The sequence below is a fragment of the Trachypithecus francoisi genome, unplaced genomic scaffold, assembly GCF_009764315.1.
Source record: "Trachypithecus francoisi isolate TF-2019V2 unplaced genomic scaffold, Tfra_2.0 Contig01474, whole genome shotgun sequence".
NCBI classification, from domain to species: Eukaryota; Metazoa; Chordata; class Mammalia; order Primates; family Cercopithecidae; genus Trachypithecus; species Trachypithecus francoisi.
This window is the reverse complement of record NW_022681435.1, coordinates 21,625,339-21,648,578: the sequence shown is the minus strand read 5'-3', so window position 1 is coordinate 21,648,578 and position 23,240 is coordinate 21,625,339. Positions and strand designations below refer to the sequence as shown.

Sequence of the window (23,240 nt, the reverse complement as noted above, 5' to 3'; positions counted from 1 at the left end):
TGCACTCCAGCCTGGGCGACAGAGTGAGACTCCATCTCAAAAAAAAAAAGAAAAAAAGAAAAGTCTCCTTTTCTATGACAGATTAAAGAAAAAATTTTCTTCCATCAAAAAAAAAAAAAAAATAGGGCTTACTCTCTATTTTAGGGGCAAAATAGCAGCAGCAGCTGAAAGTAAAAACCTTTGGACTCTCACAATCCCATAAATAAAGCAATAAGATTCTCTAATAAAGCGGGTTCATGGGATAAACTAGACCAAGTCTCTAAATACCGAAGACCCATGGAGGGAACAGGTTCGTTTAACTAAGACTCTAATCAGAGGCCACTGATTAATCTTAATCCTACAAATCATCCACTGCAACTCAGCCCATAAACTGTGGGATCTTTCATTCTCATGCCTCATAATAGGTGTGGGAGGAGCCCAACTAACATAAGAAGACTGTGGCATGACATCATAACAATCACCAAGTGGCATTGTTAAACACCCACACACGGTTATGATGCCACGCTGCTATGCTGAGCACAGCACGCACACGCAGGAGTGATTTCTCCACTGCTTCTCTGCTGCGTGAGTCACAAGGCTTTTCATTAGTTATCCAAGTCCTCGTCTAATGACCCTAATGACCCTCGTCTAATGACCCTTCAGTCAAAAACCAGGGCATGTGAGAGTTTATAGAGGAAACAGGACATCTAAACCTGGAATGAGGGAAGGGAGGAAAAGGAGGGAGGAGTGGGGAAGGTAAGACTCATCTTATTCATTTTGTTTTCTATCACCTGGTACTTCCCCTGGTCTTAGCGGGCCCACGTTGCGCTGGCACATGCTTCAGGCTGTAGCCCAAGGCTGGTTTAACCTACTACAGAGTTTAAGTTTTCAGAAAGAATTTTCAGCAGATGCACTAAATATGGTCAAATATTTCAGTGTTGTTCCTAATTATTTGAAGTTAACTATCTAAAATCCACTGACTACAGATTACCTTCACCCAGGTATTCAGCCCCAGCTGATTCATGGGGCTGTTTAGAATTAAAACCCAATTTTCCTTCCTTAATCCACAGACAACCCCAACCACACTTAAAGGACAGCTAAGAAGCCGCAATCCCTTCCCAGCAAATAGCGCTCATTATCTTACAGAGCAGGTTCACAACTTGTCACTTCACTTTGACCTCCTGGTTATCCTGCCTATTTTGTAAGAAAGGAAACTGGGGCCTACAAAGGTTGGGTCAATTGCCCTAGATCATGTGGAGGGCAGTTGGTGCAGCCAGAATTCAAACACCTTGGCTCTGTCTCTGGTCCTCATAGCTTCTCTACCAGAACTACAGGACAGAAAGAGCTAGAAAAACCATTCCAGAGCTCAACTGTAACGGAGCATAAACTCTGAGCTCATTAGAAAACTAGAAAATTACATCCTTTTGCTCTTGTTCACAACTTTTAAGTTATACTTATCCATAAAGAGGAATTACCATGTGCATAGATTGTTGTAACCTGATTTGCATATGATTATCAGGAAAATATACATGATTATGGTTGTTTTTCCCCCTCTAAGTCTAGTTGGCAGAGAGAAACTTCGTCCTTCCTTGGCACCCATCTCAACTGTCAGAGACAAAGCTGTCCCTCCGAGATGAGGTCTCTTTCCACCCCCCACACCCCACTGTCTTTTAGCAGCTGGAAGTTTGAGGCCTGTAGGAAATTGAGGATTAATTTTTAGTCTGTGTTTTTTTTCCTTTAAATCACCAACTCTGAGATTTCTAGGTGTTACTCTGCGCGTGTGTGCTTCACAATATCAACTTTCACAACTTGGGATCTGCTAGAAAATGGGCTTCCGAGCTCCCTTCCTGTCTCTCCACGCAGGTCTCAAGCCTCCTCTGTCTCTGCTCCCTCTGCATGTTTCTGCCTTTCCCTTGTCCACGGCCTTGGTGGGACCCGCCATTGTTTGCTCTTCTTTCTAGAGAATGAGTCTTGTTTCCAGCTAGATGGGAAAAACCTCTCAGGACAAGACCATTGGAACAGCACTCGGTTACTGAATTGTATGCTGTGCATATGTTCACTGTTCACATAATAACAGATATTTTATGAGTCATACTGTATGTCAAGCACAGCACAGACTGTCCTGGGCATTTACTCAACACCAGCACTGTGGAGCACCCATCATGAGTTTCTGTGGGCCGGGACTCACAACTCTGTGCATCTCTCTTCATCAGGCACCTTGTCAAAAGACATCCACAGTATGGGGGTAACGCAGCAAGTATCTGGTGAACCTGTGTGTATTAAGCACCACTGAATTTTCCCCTCACTGAACACCATTTACAAACAGACGAAGATCTGTGAAACTTCCCATGAGGCAGCACAGAAGCATCCAGAGGCCACTGCACGTGTCTCGTGGCCACTCTCCACCCTGTGATGGCGGTCTGCACAGGGCTTCTTCCTCGGGTGGCTCCCAAGTAACCTCCCTTCAGCTTTCCCCCTGCTGTTCCGTGGTGCTTGTCTTCCAGCAGAATCTCTCTCACTTTAACAATTAAATGGACAACCCAGGAAACCTACACTTGGAATTCAAAGAAATGTTAGACTCCTATGGAGTGTCTCATTAGGTTAAAGGAAAGTTACGGAAAGGTCTGATGGGAAAATAAGTTTCTACATTTCGCTTAGGGCCCAAAAAGAATCCCAGATTTTGTTTCCATTCAAGTGCATCTAGTAGTATTTATTTTGATTCAGGGAGATGCAGTTCGTTTTTAGCATTCACAAAAGCTTCTTGACATCAGATCCAAAGCCTGTGCCGTGGAGATATGGTTAAACATTCTCACGCAGCATCACTGAGCCGGAGAGCAACCTGAGAAACCTGAGAACTCTACGTGTGGGAAGATTCCATCCGGCTTCATAAAATACTACCTGGACCTGAGAACTCTATGTGCAGGAAGATTCCATCTGGCTTTATAAAATAATACCTGGATCTTCAAGGTTGGCAAAGAAGAGAAAAGCTCCTTGGGAACTTAGTTACTAGGTCTCACAGCACAAGTTCTGTGTCCTCAGAGTCGCCGCCATCAAGGAGCCCTCTCACTGGTCACTGCTGCGGCCCCTACGTGGACCAGCGTGTGTCCACAGCTCCTCCCTGATTCCCCATAGCACAACTGGGAACATTTAAACAAAACTCTGCAGGAAAGGGAGGGATACTCAAGGGGAATTTGCTGCAGAAGGAAGCACCTAGCACCGTGAGTTTATGGGTCTTTAACAGAAGTGTCACTGCAGAGCTATGGCCCTACAAAGCACTCTTTTGCCCCAATCTCCGGTGAGTGCGCTGTCTCTCAAACCCGCTTCTATGAAGTTGAAGATGAGACGTCAATCCAGAGCTCATTCCTTCTCAGTTCTGACCAAGACAACCTCTCAATTCCAGTTCCCAATCTGAGGAAGAGCTGCCCCTTTCAGAAAAGGTACTGGGCCCTCCCCTCGGGCATGACATCAGTAGACAGGCCAATGAGTCAATGATCTCTCCCCTACACAGAGAGCCTCTTAACACAGATGCAAGGATGCCTCCAAATGCTTTAAGCCTAGGTGCACCTGCAACAGCTACAAACTCAACGTACCCAGGCAAATTCAATACTGCACTCCTAGAAGAAAGTTTATTTTCCTTCATTACAGGACAGAAGCAAAAGTTGCAACAAATTTCACCACTCATGAACCATTTTCCAATGTGCCAGCAACAGACGCCGTTGATAGACACCCCATTTGCAGAGGTGATGGGGTGATCAATGGCTTCTGAAAAGGAAGTTTAGGACCCAGTCATATATCAGAAAGGTTAAAGTCCTAAGACAAAATTTCTGGAACATCTTCTCCTGTAGCACAGGGTTCCTCTTAGTGTTTCTGACTGTGAAGAGGAGATGGATGGGAGCAGGCAGGTAGCATCTCCTTCCTCCATTTTGATGTCCACCGCTGCTTCTTTATTTCCTTTTCCTTTTTCCACTTCTTTTTTTCTTTTTTACATTTTAAAAGTAATGGTCTTAAAGGTCTTCAGTCTTAAACAAATAATAGAAGGCTTTAAAAGTTGGTTTTGTGCATTTTGTATGTCATAGTTATAAGTGGATTTGAAGTCCTTATAATACTTTATACATTTCATCAATCAACATCCAGGTTAGTAGAATCTTAGATACATGATGATGGTTATGAATTCATACTAGGCCCGTGTGTGCTGGGTTTGTCTCCAGGCCTTGGGTGAAGGCTGCCATGGGGTGCGTGACATGACTCAGGAGGCACTGGGGAAATCAGGAGAGGCAATGGTAACACAGCACCTCAAACATCCCAGGGCAGCTGGTCTACACCAGGTATACACCCAGCTAGATGGGAAAAACCGCTCAGGGCAAGACCATCGGAACAGCACTCGGTTACTGATTTGTATGCTGTGCATATGTTCACTGTTCACATAATAACAGATATTTTATGAGTCATACTGTATGTCAAGCACAGCACAGACTGTCCTGGGCATTTACTCAACACCAGCACTGTGGGGCAGTGCAAAGATGGGAGAGGCAGGGGCCCTCACCTCAGGGAGCACATGGATACAGAGACCGTCCCTGTCCCCTCCATCCTCAAGTCTTGATTCCTTCCATCTTTCTCAGGTTGGAGGTTAACTTGCTGCTGAAGAGATTTCAACAGCATGGGAATTTACATATAATCTGAATAATCGAAAGTAAAAGAGTTCATCTTCTGGGTCCTACTTCTGCTGTTTTCATCCACTGCTTCCTACCCATGTGCTAAGCATTTTCATGCAGCCTCATCTGTCTTTTCAATAAGAAAGCCAGTTGATAACTAATTCACACTTAGGTGGGCTGTTAAACCATAAAATGTTGACGAGGAAAACAACACTTAATAATAAATCATATCATGGTAACGTTTCTGTAGCCAGTAGGAAAATGGTTTCAGGTGTGAATAATTCTCACTACTTCATGGATCACACAACATAGATACTGTTCATTAATGACTCTAAAGTCAATACAGGGCATGAAACTGTAAGGAATTCCTTCCTACTATGGTCCAGGCAGTGAAATGGGACTTTTTTTCGTTTTGGCCAGTGTTCACTAGTTCCACTACGTTTCTGATCAGATCTTCACATTTAATTTCTTCTTAGGTATTCATGCATCTGGGAGTTCTTATTTACTGGAAACTCAGTATCTCCTGTTTGCAGGCAGTGGCTGGGTGTTCAGTGAGTCCAGATATCTCTGGATGGATGCTGTGGATAAGCTTGGTATCCAGTGGAATCTGTCTCATGCACAGAGGACAAAAATCCGAAAGCTCACATGGGTTCCAGCACAACAGATAGCCTGTCCCACTAGAGTTGTGTTAGGCGAGGTGTGTACATTTGTATCATCTGTCACAACTATTGACCCCTCTCTTTTCTCAGTAACAGCAGATACACTTGCCTATCACCACATGACTTGGGGGAGCTGATCCACTACCAGGCTTGGTCTGTGGCTTGCTTTGCCCACAACAGCGTGAGCAGTGTGATGTGCAGCATATCTGAGCAGAAGCTTTAAAAGCAATTGTGTGGTTTGGTTCTTCCCCCTGTACTTCTCATCTTCCATGAAAAGGGCCTGTTCCCCCAGATCTCTGCTCCTTAGCCTGAGTCCTGGAATGAAAAGACACAGTGTCACAGTAGTGAGATATTTTAAACAAGAAAGAAATATTCGTTGTTATAAATCGCTGAGATTGGGGGGTTGTTGTCACTACAACACACCTACTACAACATGATATGGGCACTAGGACAAGGGAGATGCATTTCATCCCTTGTCACAATGATTTTAAAAATCCATTAGTATGCACAGGACTTGGCGTGATACAGGCATCAGGCAGACAGGATAACAAGTGCACTGGGATGCTTCCAAAGTTTTTAGGGATTTCAACAGTCCTTTCAGTTGAAGGAAGACTGATCCTCCACCCCATGCAAGAACATTATTAGTGTGAAACTCTCAAGTGCTGTATCCTAAACACACCCCCTTAATAACAGAAAGAAATCCTCCCTCCTCTGAATTAAATAAACCATACGTTATTCATCAGATTTCTATATAATATTGCTCCTACTTGTACGTGTAATCATAAAATAATTCATAAAGTTTCAGGTCAAGGAAAAAAAAGTAAATATTCCATTTTTAGTCCTGACATGGACACCCCTAATAAAATGTATTGACTAATAAGAATCTTGTTGATTGTATTTGCTACTTATTTTTAAGTGTCAGTGGATTAATACTATAACATGGTTTTTCTTGGCTGACCAGAAATGATACCTGTACATTCAGAGAAGTCATAACCGAAGAGCTAGAAGTGTCAGATTACGGCTATGGGTGGTCTTCTCTTTTGTACTGTTGAATGAAGAAGAGACAAAATGGTCAAACCTTCTTGAAGTAATGCGTTGCAAAGAACAGTTCAACCTGAGTGGTAGATTTGAGAACTAAAGGATAAAGCAGCTACAGACAACAACTAACAGACTGTGTTCTGCCTCCCTTCCAAAAACATGTCACTAAAATGAGAGTGTCTTTGCTGATTAAGGTTATTAGTAAAAAAAAAAAAAAAAAAAAAAAATGGACTTAAGTCTCTTGTACACTCGAAATTTACAGGTGATGGGTGAATTTCACTTATCACAGTAGAAATACTCGAGCCAATCAAAACAGAGGTGTACACAGCACAAGTAATTTATTAATTCACTGTTCTTTCCTGAAATGGGCTTGAGACAGTGCTATTGGCTCCATATTTTCTGGTTGCAAAGTTTAAAGAAAAGGGCACGAGAACCATGAGACGTCCCTGAGACCAGAGCCCCATCCCATCACCTTCTTGCTGTTTGCTCATAAGCAAAGTGACTTCTCCAAACCTCTTCATGCTACACAGGACATCCCGCTGGCCTCACAGTCTGGCTGGAAAGATGAGGGGTGTGGTGTGATCACATCTGGCACAGCCCTCACCCCAGGAAGGGTCACTGGGGCTGCCTCCCTCTTCAGGTCCCTTTAAATTAAATGTTTCTGTTCTATAGAAAGACATTCATCTCCTAATTCTATTTCCAAGGTGTTTCTCTTTCCACATGAATCAGTAAAGCCTCTTTTTACTCTTAAAGTTAAAAGGACAACCTCTCTAACTGATTTCTCTAGAACACTAAGAAAGCCACACCAAAGGCTCTGAGATTGCAGAGGTGCAGGGAGCAGCTGTTTTTGGTTGAACCCTCACCAGACATAATGACATATGTGTAAAACCTCTGGGAAGTCCTGTAGGAAAAAAGATTGATTAATTTGTGGGGTGGGGGGGATTTGCAAGAAAAGTGTAGCATTATTTTTAGTATAGCATTTTAATTTTCATAACTGATCTGATCTCACAGTAAAACTTATTGAGCTCAGTTAGTGAGAACTCAAGTTTTTTACTGAATTCTCAAGTCCTATTTTGATAAACTAAGGACAAAATATTTCTACATAACATATAGAGATATAATTTACATACTGTAAAATGTAGCCTCAAGTGTCCAATTCAGTGGTTTTTAATATACTCACAGAATTGTGAAACCATTACCATAACTAATTTTAGAATATTTTTATAACCCCATAAAGAAACGTCATGCCCATCAGCGGTCACTCCTTCCTCCCCATCCCTACAGACCCTGACAACCACCATCCTGTTTCTATGACTTTACCTATTCTGGAAATGTCAGATAAATTGAATCATACAACATGTGGTCTTTTGTGACTGGCTCTCACTAAGTATAATGTTTTCCAGTTCAGCATGTGTTGCAGCATGTGTCTGCCTTCACTCCTTTTTGTGGCTGACTAATATTCCACTCTACGGATTTATCATATTTTGATTATCTATTTATCACTTGGTGAACTTTTGGGTCATTTCCACCTTTTGACTATTAAGAGTAATGTCGCTCTGAACATTTGCATACAAGTATCTTTGTGGACATACGTTTTTACTTCTCTTGGGTATATCTCTGTGAGCAGAATGGCTATGTTGTTGGGTATATCTCTGTGAGCAGAATGGCCTATTTAATATTTTGAAGAGCTGTCAGTCTTTTTCAAAGTGTGCCAGCTCAGTTTCTTTTGATTAAAAAAAAAAAAAACTGGAGGTTAAATGTTCAGTCGATGCAAAGCCCTACCAAAGATGTTCAGTGACTCAGACGACACAGTCTTTGAGGTGCTCATTGAGTCAAATTCCTGTCTCCCTGCTTCCCCATATCCCTCTCCAGGATGCCCCCCTGTCTCAGGAATAAGGGGTCTCAGGCTCCCAAAGCACCCTATCAATGCCCACTGGCCTCTCTTACACAGTTGTTATGCTGACTTCTGGGCTGGTGGCCCTGCTGGGCGGGTGGCTTTGGCTGGACTGTTGGGGGTCAAGCCGGTCCCCAAGGAGTCCAGACTCTGGCTGTCCAGTTGTGAAGGCTCTGTGGTCTCTTTGTCTCAACCCCAATCACTGTCATATTGGTTTTCAAAGTGTAATCTGGGAGTCCCTGAGGTGTTTTCAGGGATCTAAAAGCTCCAAATTACTTGTATGATAATACTAAGACATTAGTATTATGTGCAGTAGGGTTTTCCAGAGCCTGCATGAGGTTAGGTATTTTGAAAGACTCAGTGCAGAAGCAGATAAGAAAACCCAGTTGCCTTCTATTAAGCTGGGCATTATAGAGGTTTGCAAAAATGTGAAATAGTCCCACTCGTCTCACAATTTTACTTTCTTTTTTTTTTTTTTTTTTTTTGAGACGGAGTCTCACTCTGTCGCCCAGGCTGGAGTGCAGTGGCCGGATCTCAGCTCACTGCAAGCTCCGCCTCCCGGGTTCACGCCATTCTCCTGCCTCAGCCTCCCGAGTAGCTGGGACTACAGGCGCCCGCCATCTCGCCGGCTAATTTTTTGTATTTTTTAAGTGGAGACGGGGTTTCACTGTGTTAGCCAGGATGGTCTCGACCTCCTGACCTCGTGATCCGCCCGCCTCGGCCTCCCAAAGTGCTGGGATTACAGGCTTGAGCCACCGCGCCCGGCCAATTTTACTTTCTTCTGGACATGGAGTTGAGCTGAACAAAGGCTTCTCCCACAGTCCTGCAGCCTTCCCCAAGCTACACATGGAAGTTGGGCAGCTAGTCCCAAAGTTACTGGGTATCTTACATTATTCTGACATTCCTGTCATGTTCCCCACCCTGACCCCACAGAGCTCCACGTGGCAGAAACACTAGGATGAAATCTTTCACTTTTCTGACCCTCCCTGATCACAGAGACCTTGCACACGCCACCTCCTCCGCTCCCTCCACTCCTCACTTGTGGCCACTGCAGATGTCCTGCCAGCCGGACTCATATCTCGTGGTGGGAGCCATAGGAGAGTCTGCAGCTCAGAATCATAGAGGGGAAAGATTTGGTTTCAGCGCCCCCCAAATACCGTCACTATGCACTTCGTTTATCAAGTACTTCCCAAATTCATACAACCTCCTTTCTTAAAAATAACCTGTTAATATCTTGGGGTTCCAGGTGTATGCAGAATGCTGTAGAAAGCATTGCCATTAGGAATTACACTTTTTCCTTAGTGACTACAGACTTTAGATATTTCTGGAAGTTCCTCATGGGACCTAAAGCTGGTTTTGGTTTTGTATTTGTTTTACTTAAGTTAGTCACATTTATAGGAAAACTGCTTCACGATCAACCCAAATAGAACAAAATAATCTCCAAATTCAGACTCTAGAGAAGTCCAGGTGTTTCCATGCACTTCACACATTATGAAATCCTAATTAGGAGAAGAATATTGTTCATGCTCTTAGGATTCCCGTTAAGAATGGCTCACTGGCTTCTAATTTTCCTGTGGAAGTACTTCTCTCTCACTACTAGCAGTGGTGGCATTTGTGGAATATCACAAATACCTGTGGATCCCCAGGCCAGCGGATCTCCAGGCAGGGCCCGAGGATCCTAAAACTGGAGGATCCTGGAATAAGGGCCCGGGAAAGCTCCCAATATTTCTTTCTGCTCCATCGTTTCCAACTCAGTTTTATTGTGTTAATGCCTGGATAACAGCCCCAAACAACTCCTTGGCTTCAAACGTAGGACAAGCATAGAAGTAAAGAAAGAATGGAGACCCAGTACTCCAGTGACTTTCTTTAGTCACTTACTCCTCAGCCCAGTGAGGAAGCGCCCAGGTTTCCACCCAAGCAAATGCCTCCTGATGGCCCTTTTGCAACATTAAAACATCATTTAATCAAGCAGTACAGATCTAAGTGTATTTTATTCAAACCTAATTATTTAAAAATCCTTACTCTCTCCAAATGATGCACAGAGTAGCTCTCTAATGATGTTGTATGTTGAAGACCACTTTGAATCTAAAAAAAGAGAGACAGAGACCCTGATTTCGTAGTGAAGATGCAACAACATATATTTCAACAATAATTAAATCCACCAATTCCACTTCTTTATAACTGGAATAAAGACTGTTGAAGCATTAAGAAGTCCCATCTTTCTCCTTTTCCTTCTTGACTTCTTCAAGGCTAGAGGCCTATTAGCTGGCAGACTATTAGAAAGCAAATATGATACAACCCAATTAGCTGCAGCTTTGAAACAGAAGGGTGGGTAAGTACCTGCTCTCTCTCAATGCAATACTCCAGCAGCAAGGCTAGTCCAGTTTCTCCCATCAGCAGTCAAGCCCTGACCCTAAGCTTGACTACTTTCAGCTCCATCCTACATTCTTCAATGGTGCCTAGCCCTATTTTACCAGTACATGGATGCTGGGATTGGGGGAAGGGAGCTGGAAGAACCAATCTAATTAAAACAACTTTTGCTTCATCTAGTTAACAGCAGGTAACACTGAGTTCTCTCCTTCCCACGTATAACATGAAAGAGGCATTGTCCTTCCCTGTGAACACAATCTGGAACCAGAGAGAGCCACCAGCCACAGAAAGGATAAGGCCCCATATTAACTATTTTCTTATTTGTTAGCTTAAGGAAATCATTTTCTTCCATTTTTCCACTTCTTGAAAGTATATGTACAAGTTTTTAGCCAAGAATTTTCGGATATAGTTGGTTTGGGGATCACATATTTAATTTGCTATGTGTTTATTTTTTTTTCTTTCTGAGAAAGAAGAATGCTAAATAAACCTCAACTTCAGGGCTCCTGTTATTCAAATGGCCATCACCTTGACTAGATTTATTTTCATTGATTTTGTTTATGGTCTTTCAGCCAATTATCAGTCAAGATGCTTTCATAAAAGACTGTGAAATTCAGAATAAAAGGCACAAAACTTATTGCTATGAATTGTAACCTCTGATAAACCAATGATATATGGCATGATTTGAGAAAAATTTTGTTGGCACATTGTCAAATGTATTTTTGACCACTAAAAAAAATCAGTCAGTGACGTATATGCTCAAATCACAGTGGAACACTGAAGTCATACTGGTCACAGATCTCTTTGATAATTCACTGGGCTTTTACTTATTGTATTTAAAAGCCGTGAGAAACCTGAGAAATGATCCAATCTGGCACCTCATGTTAATAGGGAACTCGGTTTCATAGAATTCTCTGTGAATCTGCTCTTAATTTACATTGATAGTTCAAATTCTACATGGCAGATCTGAAGAGTTGTTTTAGATGCATTACCTTTTCCCCAACTAATTTTATAACTCAATAAAAACCATAGTTCTGGTTTTACTTCTGAAACATGACCTTAAATATATAAACTTATTTATCTTAAACAAAATTAATTGTTTGAGAAAGAGTTAGCTGCTTGTAGCATGAAGCTTGAAAAGCCAGACACTGTAAATAGTAGCTGTAATTATTTCCTTTTTCAGTCTGAAAATGAACATCATATTCATGTTTGTTCACATTGCTGGTTCTCTTCCATGTGACAGTGTTGCTGAGGAATCCTAGTAGGATACAAGGGGTTTCTGAAGACTGGAAAAAGGCAAACAGCATATTTTGAAAGTAGGTAAACAATAACCTTAGCCGTCAAAAAAAAAAACGCTACATATTTCAAAAGTGGGTAAACAATAACCTTAGCAGTTAAAAAAAAAAATACTAGAACATTCATCAAGCAATCCATCTGTAGCCACCTAGGAGAGTGTGCATGCTGGGTAGCTATCAAATTACTTTGTAAAAAGGAAATTAGGCCAGAGGAAATTAAAATCCATCCGTGATAGAGCACGGGGCCACACAGATAGACAGAGTGAACCACGTATACTGCAGCGACCTCCTTCTATCTGAGGTCGCTCCATGAGACAGGATGAGCACTTCGTCAGCGAGAGCCTGCAAATCTCTAATCGCCTCTGAGAGCCAGTGACATGGGACCTTGTGATAGGTAAGCCATTTCATAATGAGTCCCTCCTGCTCTTTTAGTAAATAACTCTCTTGGGAAGAAGGCCAAGAAATCTCAGCCCTTCTTTGAGTTTATTTCTAGAGTGATTCCAGTTGTGCTTGGCTAATGTCTCTATGTATCAACAGATAGGTGTACAATAGGCTGGAAACGTTTTCAGAGGCTTATATTTAACTGGAAGGCACATTAATTTTATTTTTCTTTCCACAGGTAAAAAACTCCTTCTTTCTCCCACTGTAGGCTTTTTGTGTTTTCAACATACCCAGCCTCACTTGGAAAAATAAAAATAAAAATAAAGCACCCACTCACATGAGCAGCCAAGTTTCAGATACCAGCAGGCACGCGCTCTTCCAAACATCTCCTGCTGTGGAGATGTTCGCCGTCCTCAAATCAAAACTGAAACAAACAAGCAAATAAAAAAAATAAAAATCTTACTACCAAATATCCTAGGAATAAGACTTAAACTCTATTTGGAAACTGAATTTCTTCCATAGTCAATCAATATTTAATAAAGAGAGAAAAGGAGCTCATTACAAAGACCATCTTGTTTCTCCACAAGTCATCTATGTGAGATTCCAGAATTTCAGGGCGATAAGTTCTTAATTGGAACATTACATATTCTCTTTACAGCCAGTAAGCAGCCAGCAAGCACGCATCACTTCATGAGAAAGCACCGCGGCCAACATTTCTCCTGGTCTGCTCCGGGTTTCAGTGAAGGGCAGGCCTGGAAGCACCTTGGGAAACGAGGTACAGCCAAGCTAACCCCGGAGAGCCGCTGAGCTTACGGAGAGTTGAGTGATTACGCAGGCATAGTCTTGAGTTTTATTTTCAGTTTGAGTACTGCTAACTAGTCTGTGCAGTCACAGGCTTACTGGAGGGAGTGTATTCTACATCAGCTATATTCTGTCTTCCTTAGCAGCACTTAATGAGTCGACTAGAAAGCTGTTCCCAGCCAAGCCAATATCCTATGAGTTATAAATGACATTTCATGCTCATATGCAGATTTCCTGCACTGAAGTGAATTATTTACAAGATTGGGCTTATGGATTCCAACGATCAGCTGCCTGAGATTTACACCCACCCGTACTCTCTGCTCTCTTGCCGGGAGACTGTGATGTTTCCCCCTGCCCTTTAACATCTGAAGCTTTCACGGGAGCTGCCCTTCCTGAGGCAGGTGCTCCCTCGCTTGAGATGGCAACTGGAAAGGCCGTGCACCCCAGGAGCTGGAAGGTAAACTAAGGCTCTCCTAGATATGCTTCTCCCTGCCCTGGGAGGATGCTGTCTGCACGTAAATGCACAGGAGGAGCACCAGGAAGAATTTAAATTCTGGGGAGGCCTTCCTGCCCATTAACAGTGATTTTATTACCTTGGGTTTTAGCTAATTAGTTTAATAATTTCTTCCTGAATGTGTGAAAATCCAAATTTTCTCCTAAAGGAAGCTCTGTGTTCAGCAGTGTGCTCTGTCCTCTGTGGAACAGAAGAACCAGCATGTCGTTTCTGCCTCCCAGAAACTCCAGGGGTTGAAAAGCCTCCCAACTTACAGCAAGGATGATGAAAATAGAAGTAAGAGTTCGGCACCAGACAAATCCACCAATGGAACAAAAAAAGCAGCACAGAAACCAAGTTAGGTACACAAGGGTCTCTAATCTATGATAAAATCAGCATTTAAAATTAGTGAAAAGAATGGTTTCTTAAATATGTTGAATGAGAACAACTGACTACACACTGGAAAAAGTAAAATGAAGATCCCTACCTTATATCATCAACAAAAATAAATATATGTTAAATCAAAGACCTAAATGTAAAAATAAAAACCAAAAGAATACTGGAAGAAAACATGGAGGAACATTTCCGTAGCCTTGCAGTGAGAGTAAACAAAATGAAAGAAGGGACAAAATGACATATTTGGTTACCAAATTTTATAAACTTTTTCCCAGTAAAAACCAGACTAAACAAAATTAAAACATAAGTGACCAACAAGGGAGGGAAAACATTTACAACTGACTATTAATATCCCATATTCAGAGAAATCCAACTCATTGAAAGAAAATGACAGACCATACCCTAAAGGGATAAAGAATACGTATAAGCAAAAAAGAACTACGCATGGCAAATAAATCTGTGAAAAGATGCTCAACCTCAGTATTGATTAAAGGAATAAGGAAGTGAATAACAATAAAATAGTTTCTGCCAAATCTGACATATATTGTTAACATTGATTGCTGTCGAGGCTGTGAAAAAATAGGCAGCTTCATAATTGTTGGCAGGAACAACCAACGGCTACAAACATTTTGGGGGCAATTTGGAATTATCTAATGAAATATATTTGCATATCCTTTGGCCATGCCATTTCACTTTTATGGATCTAACAAAAAATCAAATAAAAACATTATAAAGGTATATGTACAGGAATTTTGATTGAGTACTGTAACAGTAAACATTGCCTGCAGCCTAATATCTACCAGTAAGAGATGCTTTCATGAATTATGATAAGTTCATAAAATGGAATGCCATCCTCTCATTAAAATCTGTAAACAACCAAATTTCCATCAATAGGGGAATGGTTAAATAAATTGTAGTGTCGCCATTAAGTTGAATGTTACATAGCTATTAAAGAGAATGAGACAGAGCTGTACGTAGATGAAAAGATGTCTTTGCTACCTCAAGTGAATAACGTTGTAGACAAATGATAGATACTATAGATGAATAAGCAGATGATTGATGGATGATTAGATGCATCCTATATAACTTTTAGTTCAGTCTGTGTGTATCTACGGAAGGAAAGGGCCCTCAGAGTTTTCAGTGGCGGTGATCTCTGAGTAAGGACGTTTGTTTCGTGTGCGGCTAGGAACTTCACTATCATCTCACATGTTATTCCGCCTGGTGGTGTGAGCACACTCCCAGGCAAGTCGGGATGCTCATCTTCCCCAGGACCGCAGATGTGGTCACATGTCAGGGCCGTCCATTCTGGCATCAGCAGAGACTCCCAGCAGCAGAGACCTCTCCCTCTGGCTGGGAAGCCAGTCACTGGATCAGGCACCCATCAGCCCCACTCCTGCTCTGCAAACTCTCAGCCATCTCCACACAGAGAACTCAGAGAATCGTTCTGCCACTGCTGCTCACTGCTTGGCTATGGGAAGCTCTGGGCAGCTGTTACATCCCCTCTGCCCTGAGATCCCTACATCCACTGTCACTGCGGGCTCTTGGTGCTTCCACGGAGCCTTACCTGGGAAAGGGGTCTCTCTATGCCCAGATTCCCCAATCCTTTCTGGTGTTTTTGTTAGCTCCTCATGAGGTGTTCATGGTGCAGGAGAAGGATGACACAGCTCAGTGTCTCTTCCGTTAGGGATCCACTAACAGAAGAGGGAGTATTTGTGCACTCCTCTCTCCCTATCTGACAGTCCCAGGGAATCTTGATCTTGTCAGGACTGGGTGCATGACTGTTAATGGTCAGCCATTCTTACAAACATATTTTGTAAACTGAATATTTTGTGTTCTCTGAATTCTAGGCTCTCAGAATTCAAACTTCACGATGAACTTTCCCCCCTTTTATGCTGGTGTCACTCATCCCTGAGCGAGGAACACAAAATACCAAAGCCAATTATGTGGTACGTTCAAAGGGTCCAAAACTACCCAGGGTGAAGCATCAGGCCACCACGTTTGTGTTCGCCAAATGCTCACTCTTTCCGATCCTCTTATTCTCTCTTCAAAAACAGACACAAAACAACAGTAAGAAACATCCTCCATTCTTACTGAGAGCTGAGAATTTGGATGATGTGGATGGGCTGGAGGAGGTTTTCCGTTCCTAACACATAGAAGGCCAATGAATACATTCTCCTCAGCCACTGTAGTTCTCCAGAAAGCCCCTGGGCCTCAGTGGTAATGCAGGGCTCTCTTCTCCTTGACCCATCTTTCCCCTCCCCGCAGTGCTCCTCCCTCTTCCTTCCTCTTCTGATGTGTGGAGTGGGTTCCTCTCAAGTAGGAACCCGGCAGGCACATTGAGGCATCTCTTCAGCAGTCAATGGGGCAGGGGTTATTTTTTATTCTTTAGGCAGTTCCAGTCCCTAGCACAGTGCCTGGCATGTAGTAAGTGCCCAATAAATAGAGGAGTAACTTTGCATTTACATGAAAATAGTTTTTGTGACCAAGGCATATTCTTTACATTTCCTTAGGGACAAAAAATTTTATTTTTCTCCTTTGATAATAAATTTTATTTCTATAATCAATAGTAACTTTAAACTCATCTTGGGAAACAACATGGATAGCCATGCTAGATAATGACTCTGTGTGTGTGTGTGGTGTGTGTGTGTGTGAGAGAGAGAGAGAGAGAGAGAGAGAGAGAAGCTCCTAGACATCATCATCCTAAGCAAGTACAAATCAGGAGTTTGTTTCTTTGCAAAATAAATAGTTGTTCTTTGTTTTTTCTTTTTGATATTGTTTTCTAAGGTAAATACTATGAAGGGCACAGCACCCATTTGAAAGCCTATATGTCATTTTTGATTAATTTATTAAACATATTTGAGGTGTCTACAATTTATTCATCCCTGTTCTAGGCAACGCAGATCACGTGTTGAAGTAGACAAGGTGTTTGCACTCATGAGACTTAGGAGAAGGAAGACATCCTAAGTCAAGCAAGGATGGCCTTTATACAGAGATCTTGAGACAAGAGGGACCAGTTGTATTCTAGAGACTGGGACATAGAACCTGTTTGGTCTGGCTGGAATGAAAATTGCAAGGTGGGGGAAGTAGAGAAGAGAGACAGGGGATGCTGAGAAATTGATTTGGAGGGAAGCAGATCATACCAGACCATGAATGGCCTTACGTGTCCTCTTTTATCCTGACAGCAATGGGAGTCATTAAAGGGTTTAAGTACAGGCATTGGATCTCTGCTCTGGAAAGGACAGTTCAGCAATAAAATGGGAGATCACTGAAGGAGGCAAGATTAGAGGCAGGATGATAATTACGTGTCTTCTCCAGACACAAGCCAGAGACCACTGGTTCAGGTAGGTAATTTCACAGGAGATGATCAGAAGAAAATAAAAGCAGACAAAATCAAAGACATTTAGAATTCACAGTGGAAAGGCCTGGAGATGGACTGGGTTAAGTGTGGAGACAGAAAGGTTGGCAAGTGAGCATCTGGCATGGGCTAGGACTCTGGAGGCTCAAATGGGGAGTAAAGGAAGCGTCTCTCGGGGGAAGACTGTTGGATTCCACCTTAGACTTTCTTCAGGAAGCATCCTTAGGATGACCAAGGGACACCCAGGTAGAGGGGCCCAGGAGCATCAGTGTGGAGGCCTGGAGCCTGGACCTCAGCAATTGCCAGCATGTTTTTGAGTGTCTTATAATCAGAACACAGGAAGTCCAAGAAGAGGAGAGGATGCATTTGTACCAAAAAGTTCACAGACAAAAGGCTATATAGAGACCCAAAGGTAAGATTGCAGTGGATTCAAATAAGAGTTCAGATTTGAATGAAAATACAGGCAAAGGGACATTCAAGGTACAACGAACAGCAATGAGACTGGGGGAGGCGAGGAGAATGAAAAACTGATACTGATCAGAGAAATCTATCAAGTCTTTTGCTAGGAGTGGGGGTTCTTTAAACGTATGGGTAGTCTTCCCGAGACTTGGCACTCAGAACCTGGCCTCTGGGACACACATGCAAACTGTCACTGTCATCAGGAGACTAGCTTTACTGTGACTCAAGGCACAGGGAGGCCAAGACATTTGGTCAACGTTTCATGTCAGAGCAACATGGAAGCCTGTGTGCCCAGTGCCCAGTCATGCTTCCAAACCTCATACCTCCCCAGATGATGGTCACCTCACTGAGATTGTTGCCCAATTCTCAGCAGCATCCAATGTCAGAATAGCATTCTTTCCACAACCGGGAAGATTCTTCCAGAAAAAGCAGCAGGCAGCAAAATATTCTTAGTACTTGGTGGAGGGATTCCCTTTCTTTCAAAACCTAATTAAGGACTGGCAAATAGAAATCTTGCTCAGCTTAGGTTTTATATAGCAATTGATTGTTTTATTTAAGGGTCTGCTTTAAATTCACCAGTATTTTCTTCCTTCCTTTCTTTCCTTCTTTCTTTATTTTTAACAAAGTTGCCCACACTCAACTATTGTGAAAATTCAGAAGACAGAGATTAAGAACCTTTCTAAACCTTGTTTGTTTTCACATGTACTTGCCCTCTCTTGGAGAATTTGGGCTTCATCTATTGAAGGCCAGAGGTCAGAACAGTGTTGATCCTGGAAGCTCAGGAAGTTTTGGGGGACATTTGGAAGTTTAGATATTCTGGGGTCCATGTTCTATGCCAAGAACTAGTCCCTCAGTGTGTAGCAGCAGAACAAGTGTAATGATTTGATCTCTTATAGCCACTGTCACCTTCATCTATATATTTGCTGGTGATTTATTAATATCTGTTCTACCTGTCTCAGCCTGCAGGAGACCTTGTATTGCTGCATGCCTTCTATAGAGTAGAGAGAAATGAAGGGAGCAGATGGGATTATGACTTATTTTCCAACGTTGAATTTATAAAAAGATCTTTTGTCAGACATTGCACAGCAGTTTGTGGGATGAAATTAATCCTATGAATAAAATTGCTAACCTCACCTAAAATAGGTGCTTTATTTAAAGAAGGATCGATGAGGCTTGCTAAATATTATTTTTAGTGTTGATAAAAGCTTTTCATAATCTCAGGCTGCAAACATGGGCTGAATTGGCAGTTCTGGATGCCATGCCAGTGCGCTGGAGCTGGCTAACGATGTCACCCACAATGTCAGTGAGGCCAAGCCACCCCGAGCTGTCTCTAGGCCTCTGTCCCTCCTCTGCAATCTCAGGGTAGGAGAAATGTTTTTCTCAATGCGTGTGAATCTAACTTTGGACACATCTCACAGTCTCATTTTCCAAGGATCATCATTCGTGAGTTAGACAGCAAAACGTTTAGCTGTGTCCACCATGTAACAAAAAACATTCCTGAGGCTGTCAGGCCAAACCCCTGAGCTCTTTGTTCATTGCCCAATGGTCTCATGGCTTCTGGATTTTCGGGGAATATTATGACTGGTCTACTATTTTGGTGCTGCTTCTTTTTGAAAAGGTTCACAAATAGAGTTTATTTCAGAGTTCACATATACTCAACTTCTATCTATCACCCTTTATACAAGGCTAGTAAGGGCTTTGAGAAGTCAGTGCATCCTACATTACTGTGCTTGTGGCTTTTGGTGTCTCATTCTCAGAGAATTATTCCAGGGTTCCTTGCTATTCTGAACTCAAAATTCCTGTTGCCATCAAACAGTACTTGCTCCGGTGAGTATAATCCTCAGCCTCAAAACACTCCAAAATCTTGGAGAAAAAAATTAAAATTTAACGTGTGTTCATTAGATAAAAACAAATGGTCGACTTTATTGTAATATTTTGATTATATCCATCAAAACAAAGAAAATGCTTTTCCCTCCTTTGTCTCTTGTAGCTTTCTCCATTTGAAGCCATCCAGGAACACAGCCGAAACACAATAAATGACACCACGTTTCTCTCTCATGGCCTTCACACCATGGAGTTCCCATTCTCAGGATAAAAAGAAATTAAGAGGAAATCAGATTGTGTAAAGATAGCAGATTAATGCTCACTTTTTAAAAGGAGCTCCACAGACAGAATGAAGAACGTGTAACTTTTTGCAATGATAATGCCTGCTTTGCTCTTGAGAGGCACTCTTCCTTTTTCTGCTCAGGAATATTCCGGAGGAGAGTTGCAGATGCCACCCAACCCTGCGAAATCTGCCCTGCAAGTCGAAACAGATCCAGCAGTGCAAAGAACTTCTTCATTAGGACATCAAGCCTGTAGTCATATTTTCAATTGCTGCTGGAACTTTTGCCTTGCAAGTGCTTTCACTTATTTCGGGACCACCTAAGGCTCTGTGTGGTACACAGCAACACAGTTTGAGATATTTCTGTGATGTTCTGTACATTATATAGTTGCTAACAACCTGTCAAAGTCATCCTGACACCAAACTGAGAAGCTGATGGTTGGGTAACGTATTAGAGGAGATGAAAAAAACGACAGTCCTCATTACTGTAATAAAACCAGCAGAGACACACTGAGAATCAATTACTGATTGTGACCTAATGAACTAACCCTCAGTCAAGTAGAAAACTGCACCAAGCCTCTTACATTATCAAATGATTTAGGATGGAGCACTGTCTGAAGACGGGCAACAAGTTGAGGCAGATGAGTTTTCTTATATTGTGGCTGACTTAATTACCTTGTTCCTGAGTGCAGAGATCAAATTGAGCAACTTGAGGTGCTAAAGCTCTGTGCCAGCTGGAAATGAAAAGGAAATAATTAACACCAACAAGAGCTACGTCTAAGGTTGTGGCACCTCCTGACAGAAGCAAGGAGACTCAAAGTTAAGGCGGCTCCAAAGTCCTTGACGAGGTGAGCCCTGCTCTGCCCACCTGGCTGGATTCGTCCAGGTTGCCTGTGGCAGCTGTGCACTGAAGAGTCCGACTGGGGAGCCAGGGATTCAGAACTCACAGCGCAGCCCGGCAACCGAAGGGCAAATCCACCTGAGGACCGGAGTGCAGATGGCTGGGCTCCCTGGAACAAAGTGGAGGAATGACAGAGGTGTAACTCATTCCACAACCTCCATCTGTGTGTTGCAGAGAAAAACACTATAATGGAGACTATTCTTACACAGACACAGACACACACACACACACACACACACACTGAGTTCTTGTCACCAATGGAACAGTCTGCCTTTGTCTTTCATCTCCCGCAATCATGTCCAGATTCCATTGCCCTGCATCACACATGGAGCCAGTGAGGTCAACAATGAATGGATGGTGTTCATAAAGAAACCTGCCTACGGAAGGGGACCTGTTACCATTCTTTGAATTAAGTTCTTGGAAGCCATTTTTCATCTCATTTGTCACTGTATTATTCTTCTCTTCACACATGCAGAGGTGGCAAGGCAACAAACCAAAACATGGCAGGCTCCTTCACTGCCAGGCTCCTACACTGCCAGTGTACTAAGGGGTACACTGGCCCCCAATGACATAGAAGCACAGGAGGACACGCCCAGGCTGCATCTGCACTACCTGCACTTCCCGACAGGCATTTGGAGAGGAGAGACTCAGCTCAGTCAACACAAAGCTCTGTGAAGCCAGCTTGAGTGCTTCCCACAAAGGGTTGAGTGGGATTAATCTCCCCACATCACTGATAAATCAGTCCCACCAGCACTGCATGTGGCATCATCAGACCACAAGGACACACTTCATGAAGGGGCTTCTCAGTACTGAGTCATCACTCGAAGACCTGACACACAAATGAGTCACAGCTGGGAGACTGTTTGGAGAAATGGGCATTTGAGAAACGGGCTGTGTAGGCTGTATCCCCTCCACAGGAAGGTGGCAAACCAGGGCGAGGCAAGGATGCCCCCACTACAGCCACACACTACAAATCAGAGGCAAGGATGCTTAACTCTGCCCAACTTTAGATGAGTTTTAAAAAGCAGCACTTCTCAGAAATCACCTAGTTAAATGCAGATTCTGATTCATAGTTCTGGGTGAGGCCAGAGATTGTGCAATTCTAACAAATCTGCGACAAAGCCGTTGGCCTTGCCTGTCTTTGAACTATCCTGGGAGCATCAAGGCCTTAAAGTTTCTGTTCCTTCCCTCAGGGTCCTTATCCTGTTAGGCAGACATACTAGACATTCTAACTACATCCTATCAGCACAATCGTAAGTCCTATGAGCAACTTACCACTCCAAAGGAGGTAGATGGAGCCAAGTACTCTAGTAAGTTTCTGGAGCACCAGGCCCTTTGGCCAGTCCAGTCTTCAAGGCCTACTTTTGGGAGCATGGCCTTCGGGGATCTCACACAAGCAAGCCAAGAGGTGGTAAGGAGCAGAGCAGAATTCCCCAGGGGCTGGAGGGTGGGTTCGGGCCTGTGTACCCTGCGCTGACCATAAGACTCCTGGAGTTAGTTGAGCCTGACCTGAGAGCAAGGTACAGTCACAGGGAGTAATTTTCAAATCAACGAATTGTATACAGACCATGAGGCAACTGCTTGTCCAGATGCCTTGCATAGTCCACTGATGGAAGCATTCACTAGGCTCCTTGCAGAACTGAGGACTGCAAAAAAGAATTACACAACATCCGGAAACTTGATAAAGAGTGAAGAGAGATTTGGCACAGGCATCTTCCTAACTAACCTGAGTCTTTGTTGAATGAGAATACGATGCCTGGTGCGGCCACTGCTGCCGCCAGGGACGCCAGGCCGAGCCATCATTCAGTGCTCCTCTGCAGCATGCTGCCCTGCCCTCCTGAAAGCTGCGTGATTCATTGGATTTAATATTGTCCTGAGTCTCACTCCAGGGAATTCTGCAGGAATGTTGTTCAAAAGAAAAAAGAAAAAAAAAAAAAAGCACAGCCATTTAAAACACAGTCTGTAGGCTCCATTCTATAAAATAGGTTATTAACTTACAGTGATGGCAGCCAATAGTTCAATTGCTATAAGGTCACAGGGTATTCAACGGGAAGGGCCACATTTTAGATTGTTTTACCCTGACTCCCCGCTGATATGCAGGCTTTACCAGGATTAGTGTTAAAATCCTCACTGTGAAATGCAAGGCCCAGAAAGAAAGCCGCATCCTGCTCGCCTCGCCTCTCGACCAATGCGGGACCTGTAAATACTCCTCCCCTTGGCTGCTCTCAAGTCCCTTTATGATGAGGCTGGCTTGTAGCTGTGAAGGAGTCGCGCGGGGACTCTCTCCACCTCCTCCAAAGACTATATAATAGCCCATGCAGACATTTCCTGATGTTTAAAATCTCTCCAATTTTCCTCCTCTGCTCCTGCATTTTTAATCTCTGGAATGCCTGTGACTGGACACATGTGCCCACTCCTCCCCACCCCCATCCACCAACATGAAAAGAAGATTCTGTCTGGGTTTGG

General features: G+C 43.0%; 1 protein-coding gene across 1 annotated transcript; it reads left to right on the top strand.

The window, feature by feature from the left end:
• Window positions 1–2,930: 2,930 nt before the first annotated feature.
• On the top strand, window positions 2,931–19,805 carry SMIM21 (small integral membrane protein 21; the record flags this gene model as incomplete). Its single annotated transcript, XM_033237676.1, is given in 4 exon segments — window positions 2,931–3,197; window positions 11,773–11,796; window positions 11,799–11,905; window positions 19,760–19,805. Coding segments are annotated over 4 exon segments (444 nt in total), but the record flags the coding sequence as incomplete, so codon positions are not given.
• Between the last annotated feature and the right edge of the window lie 3,435 nt (window positions 19,806–23,240).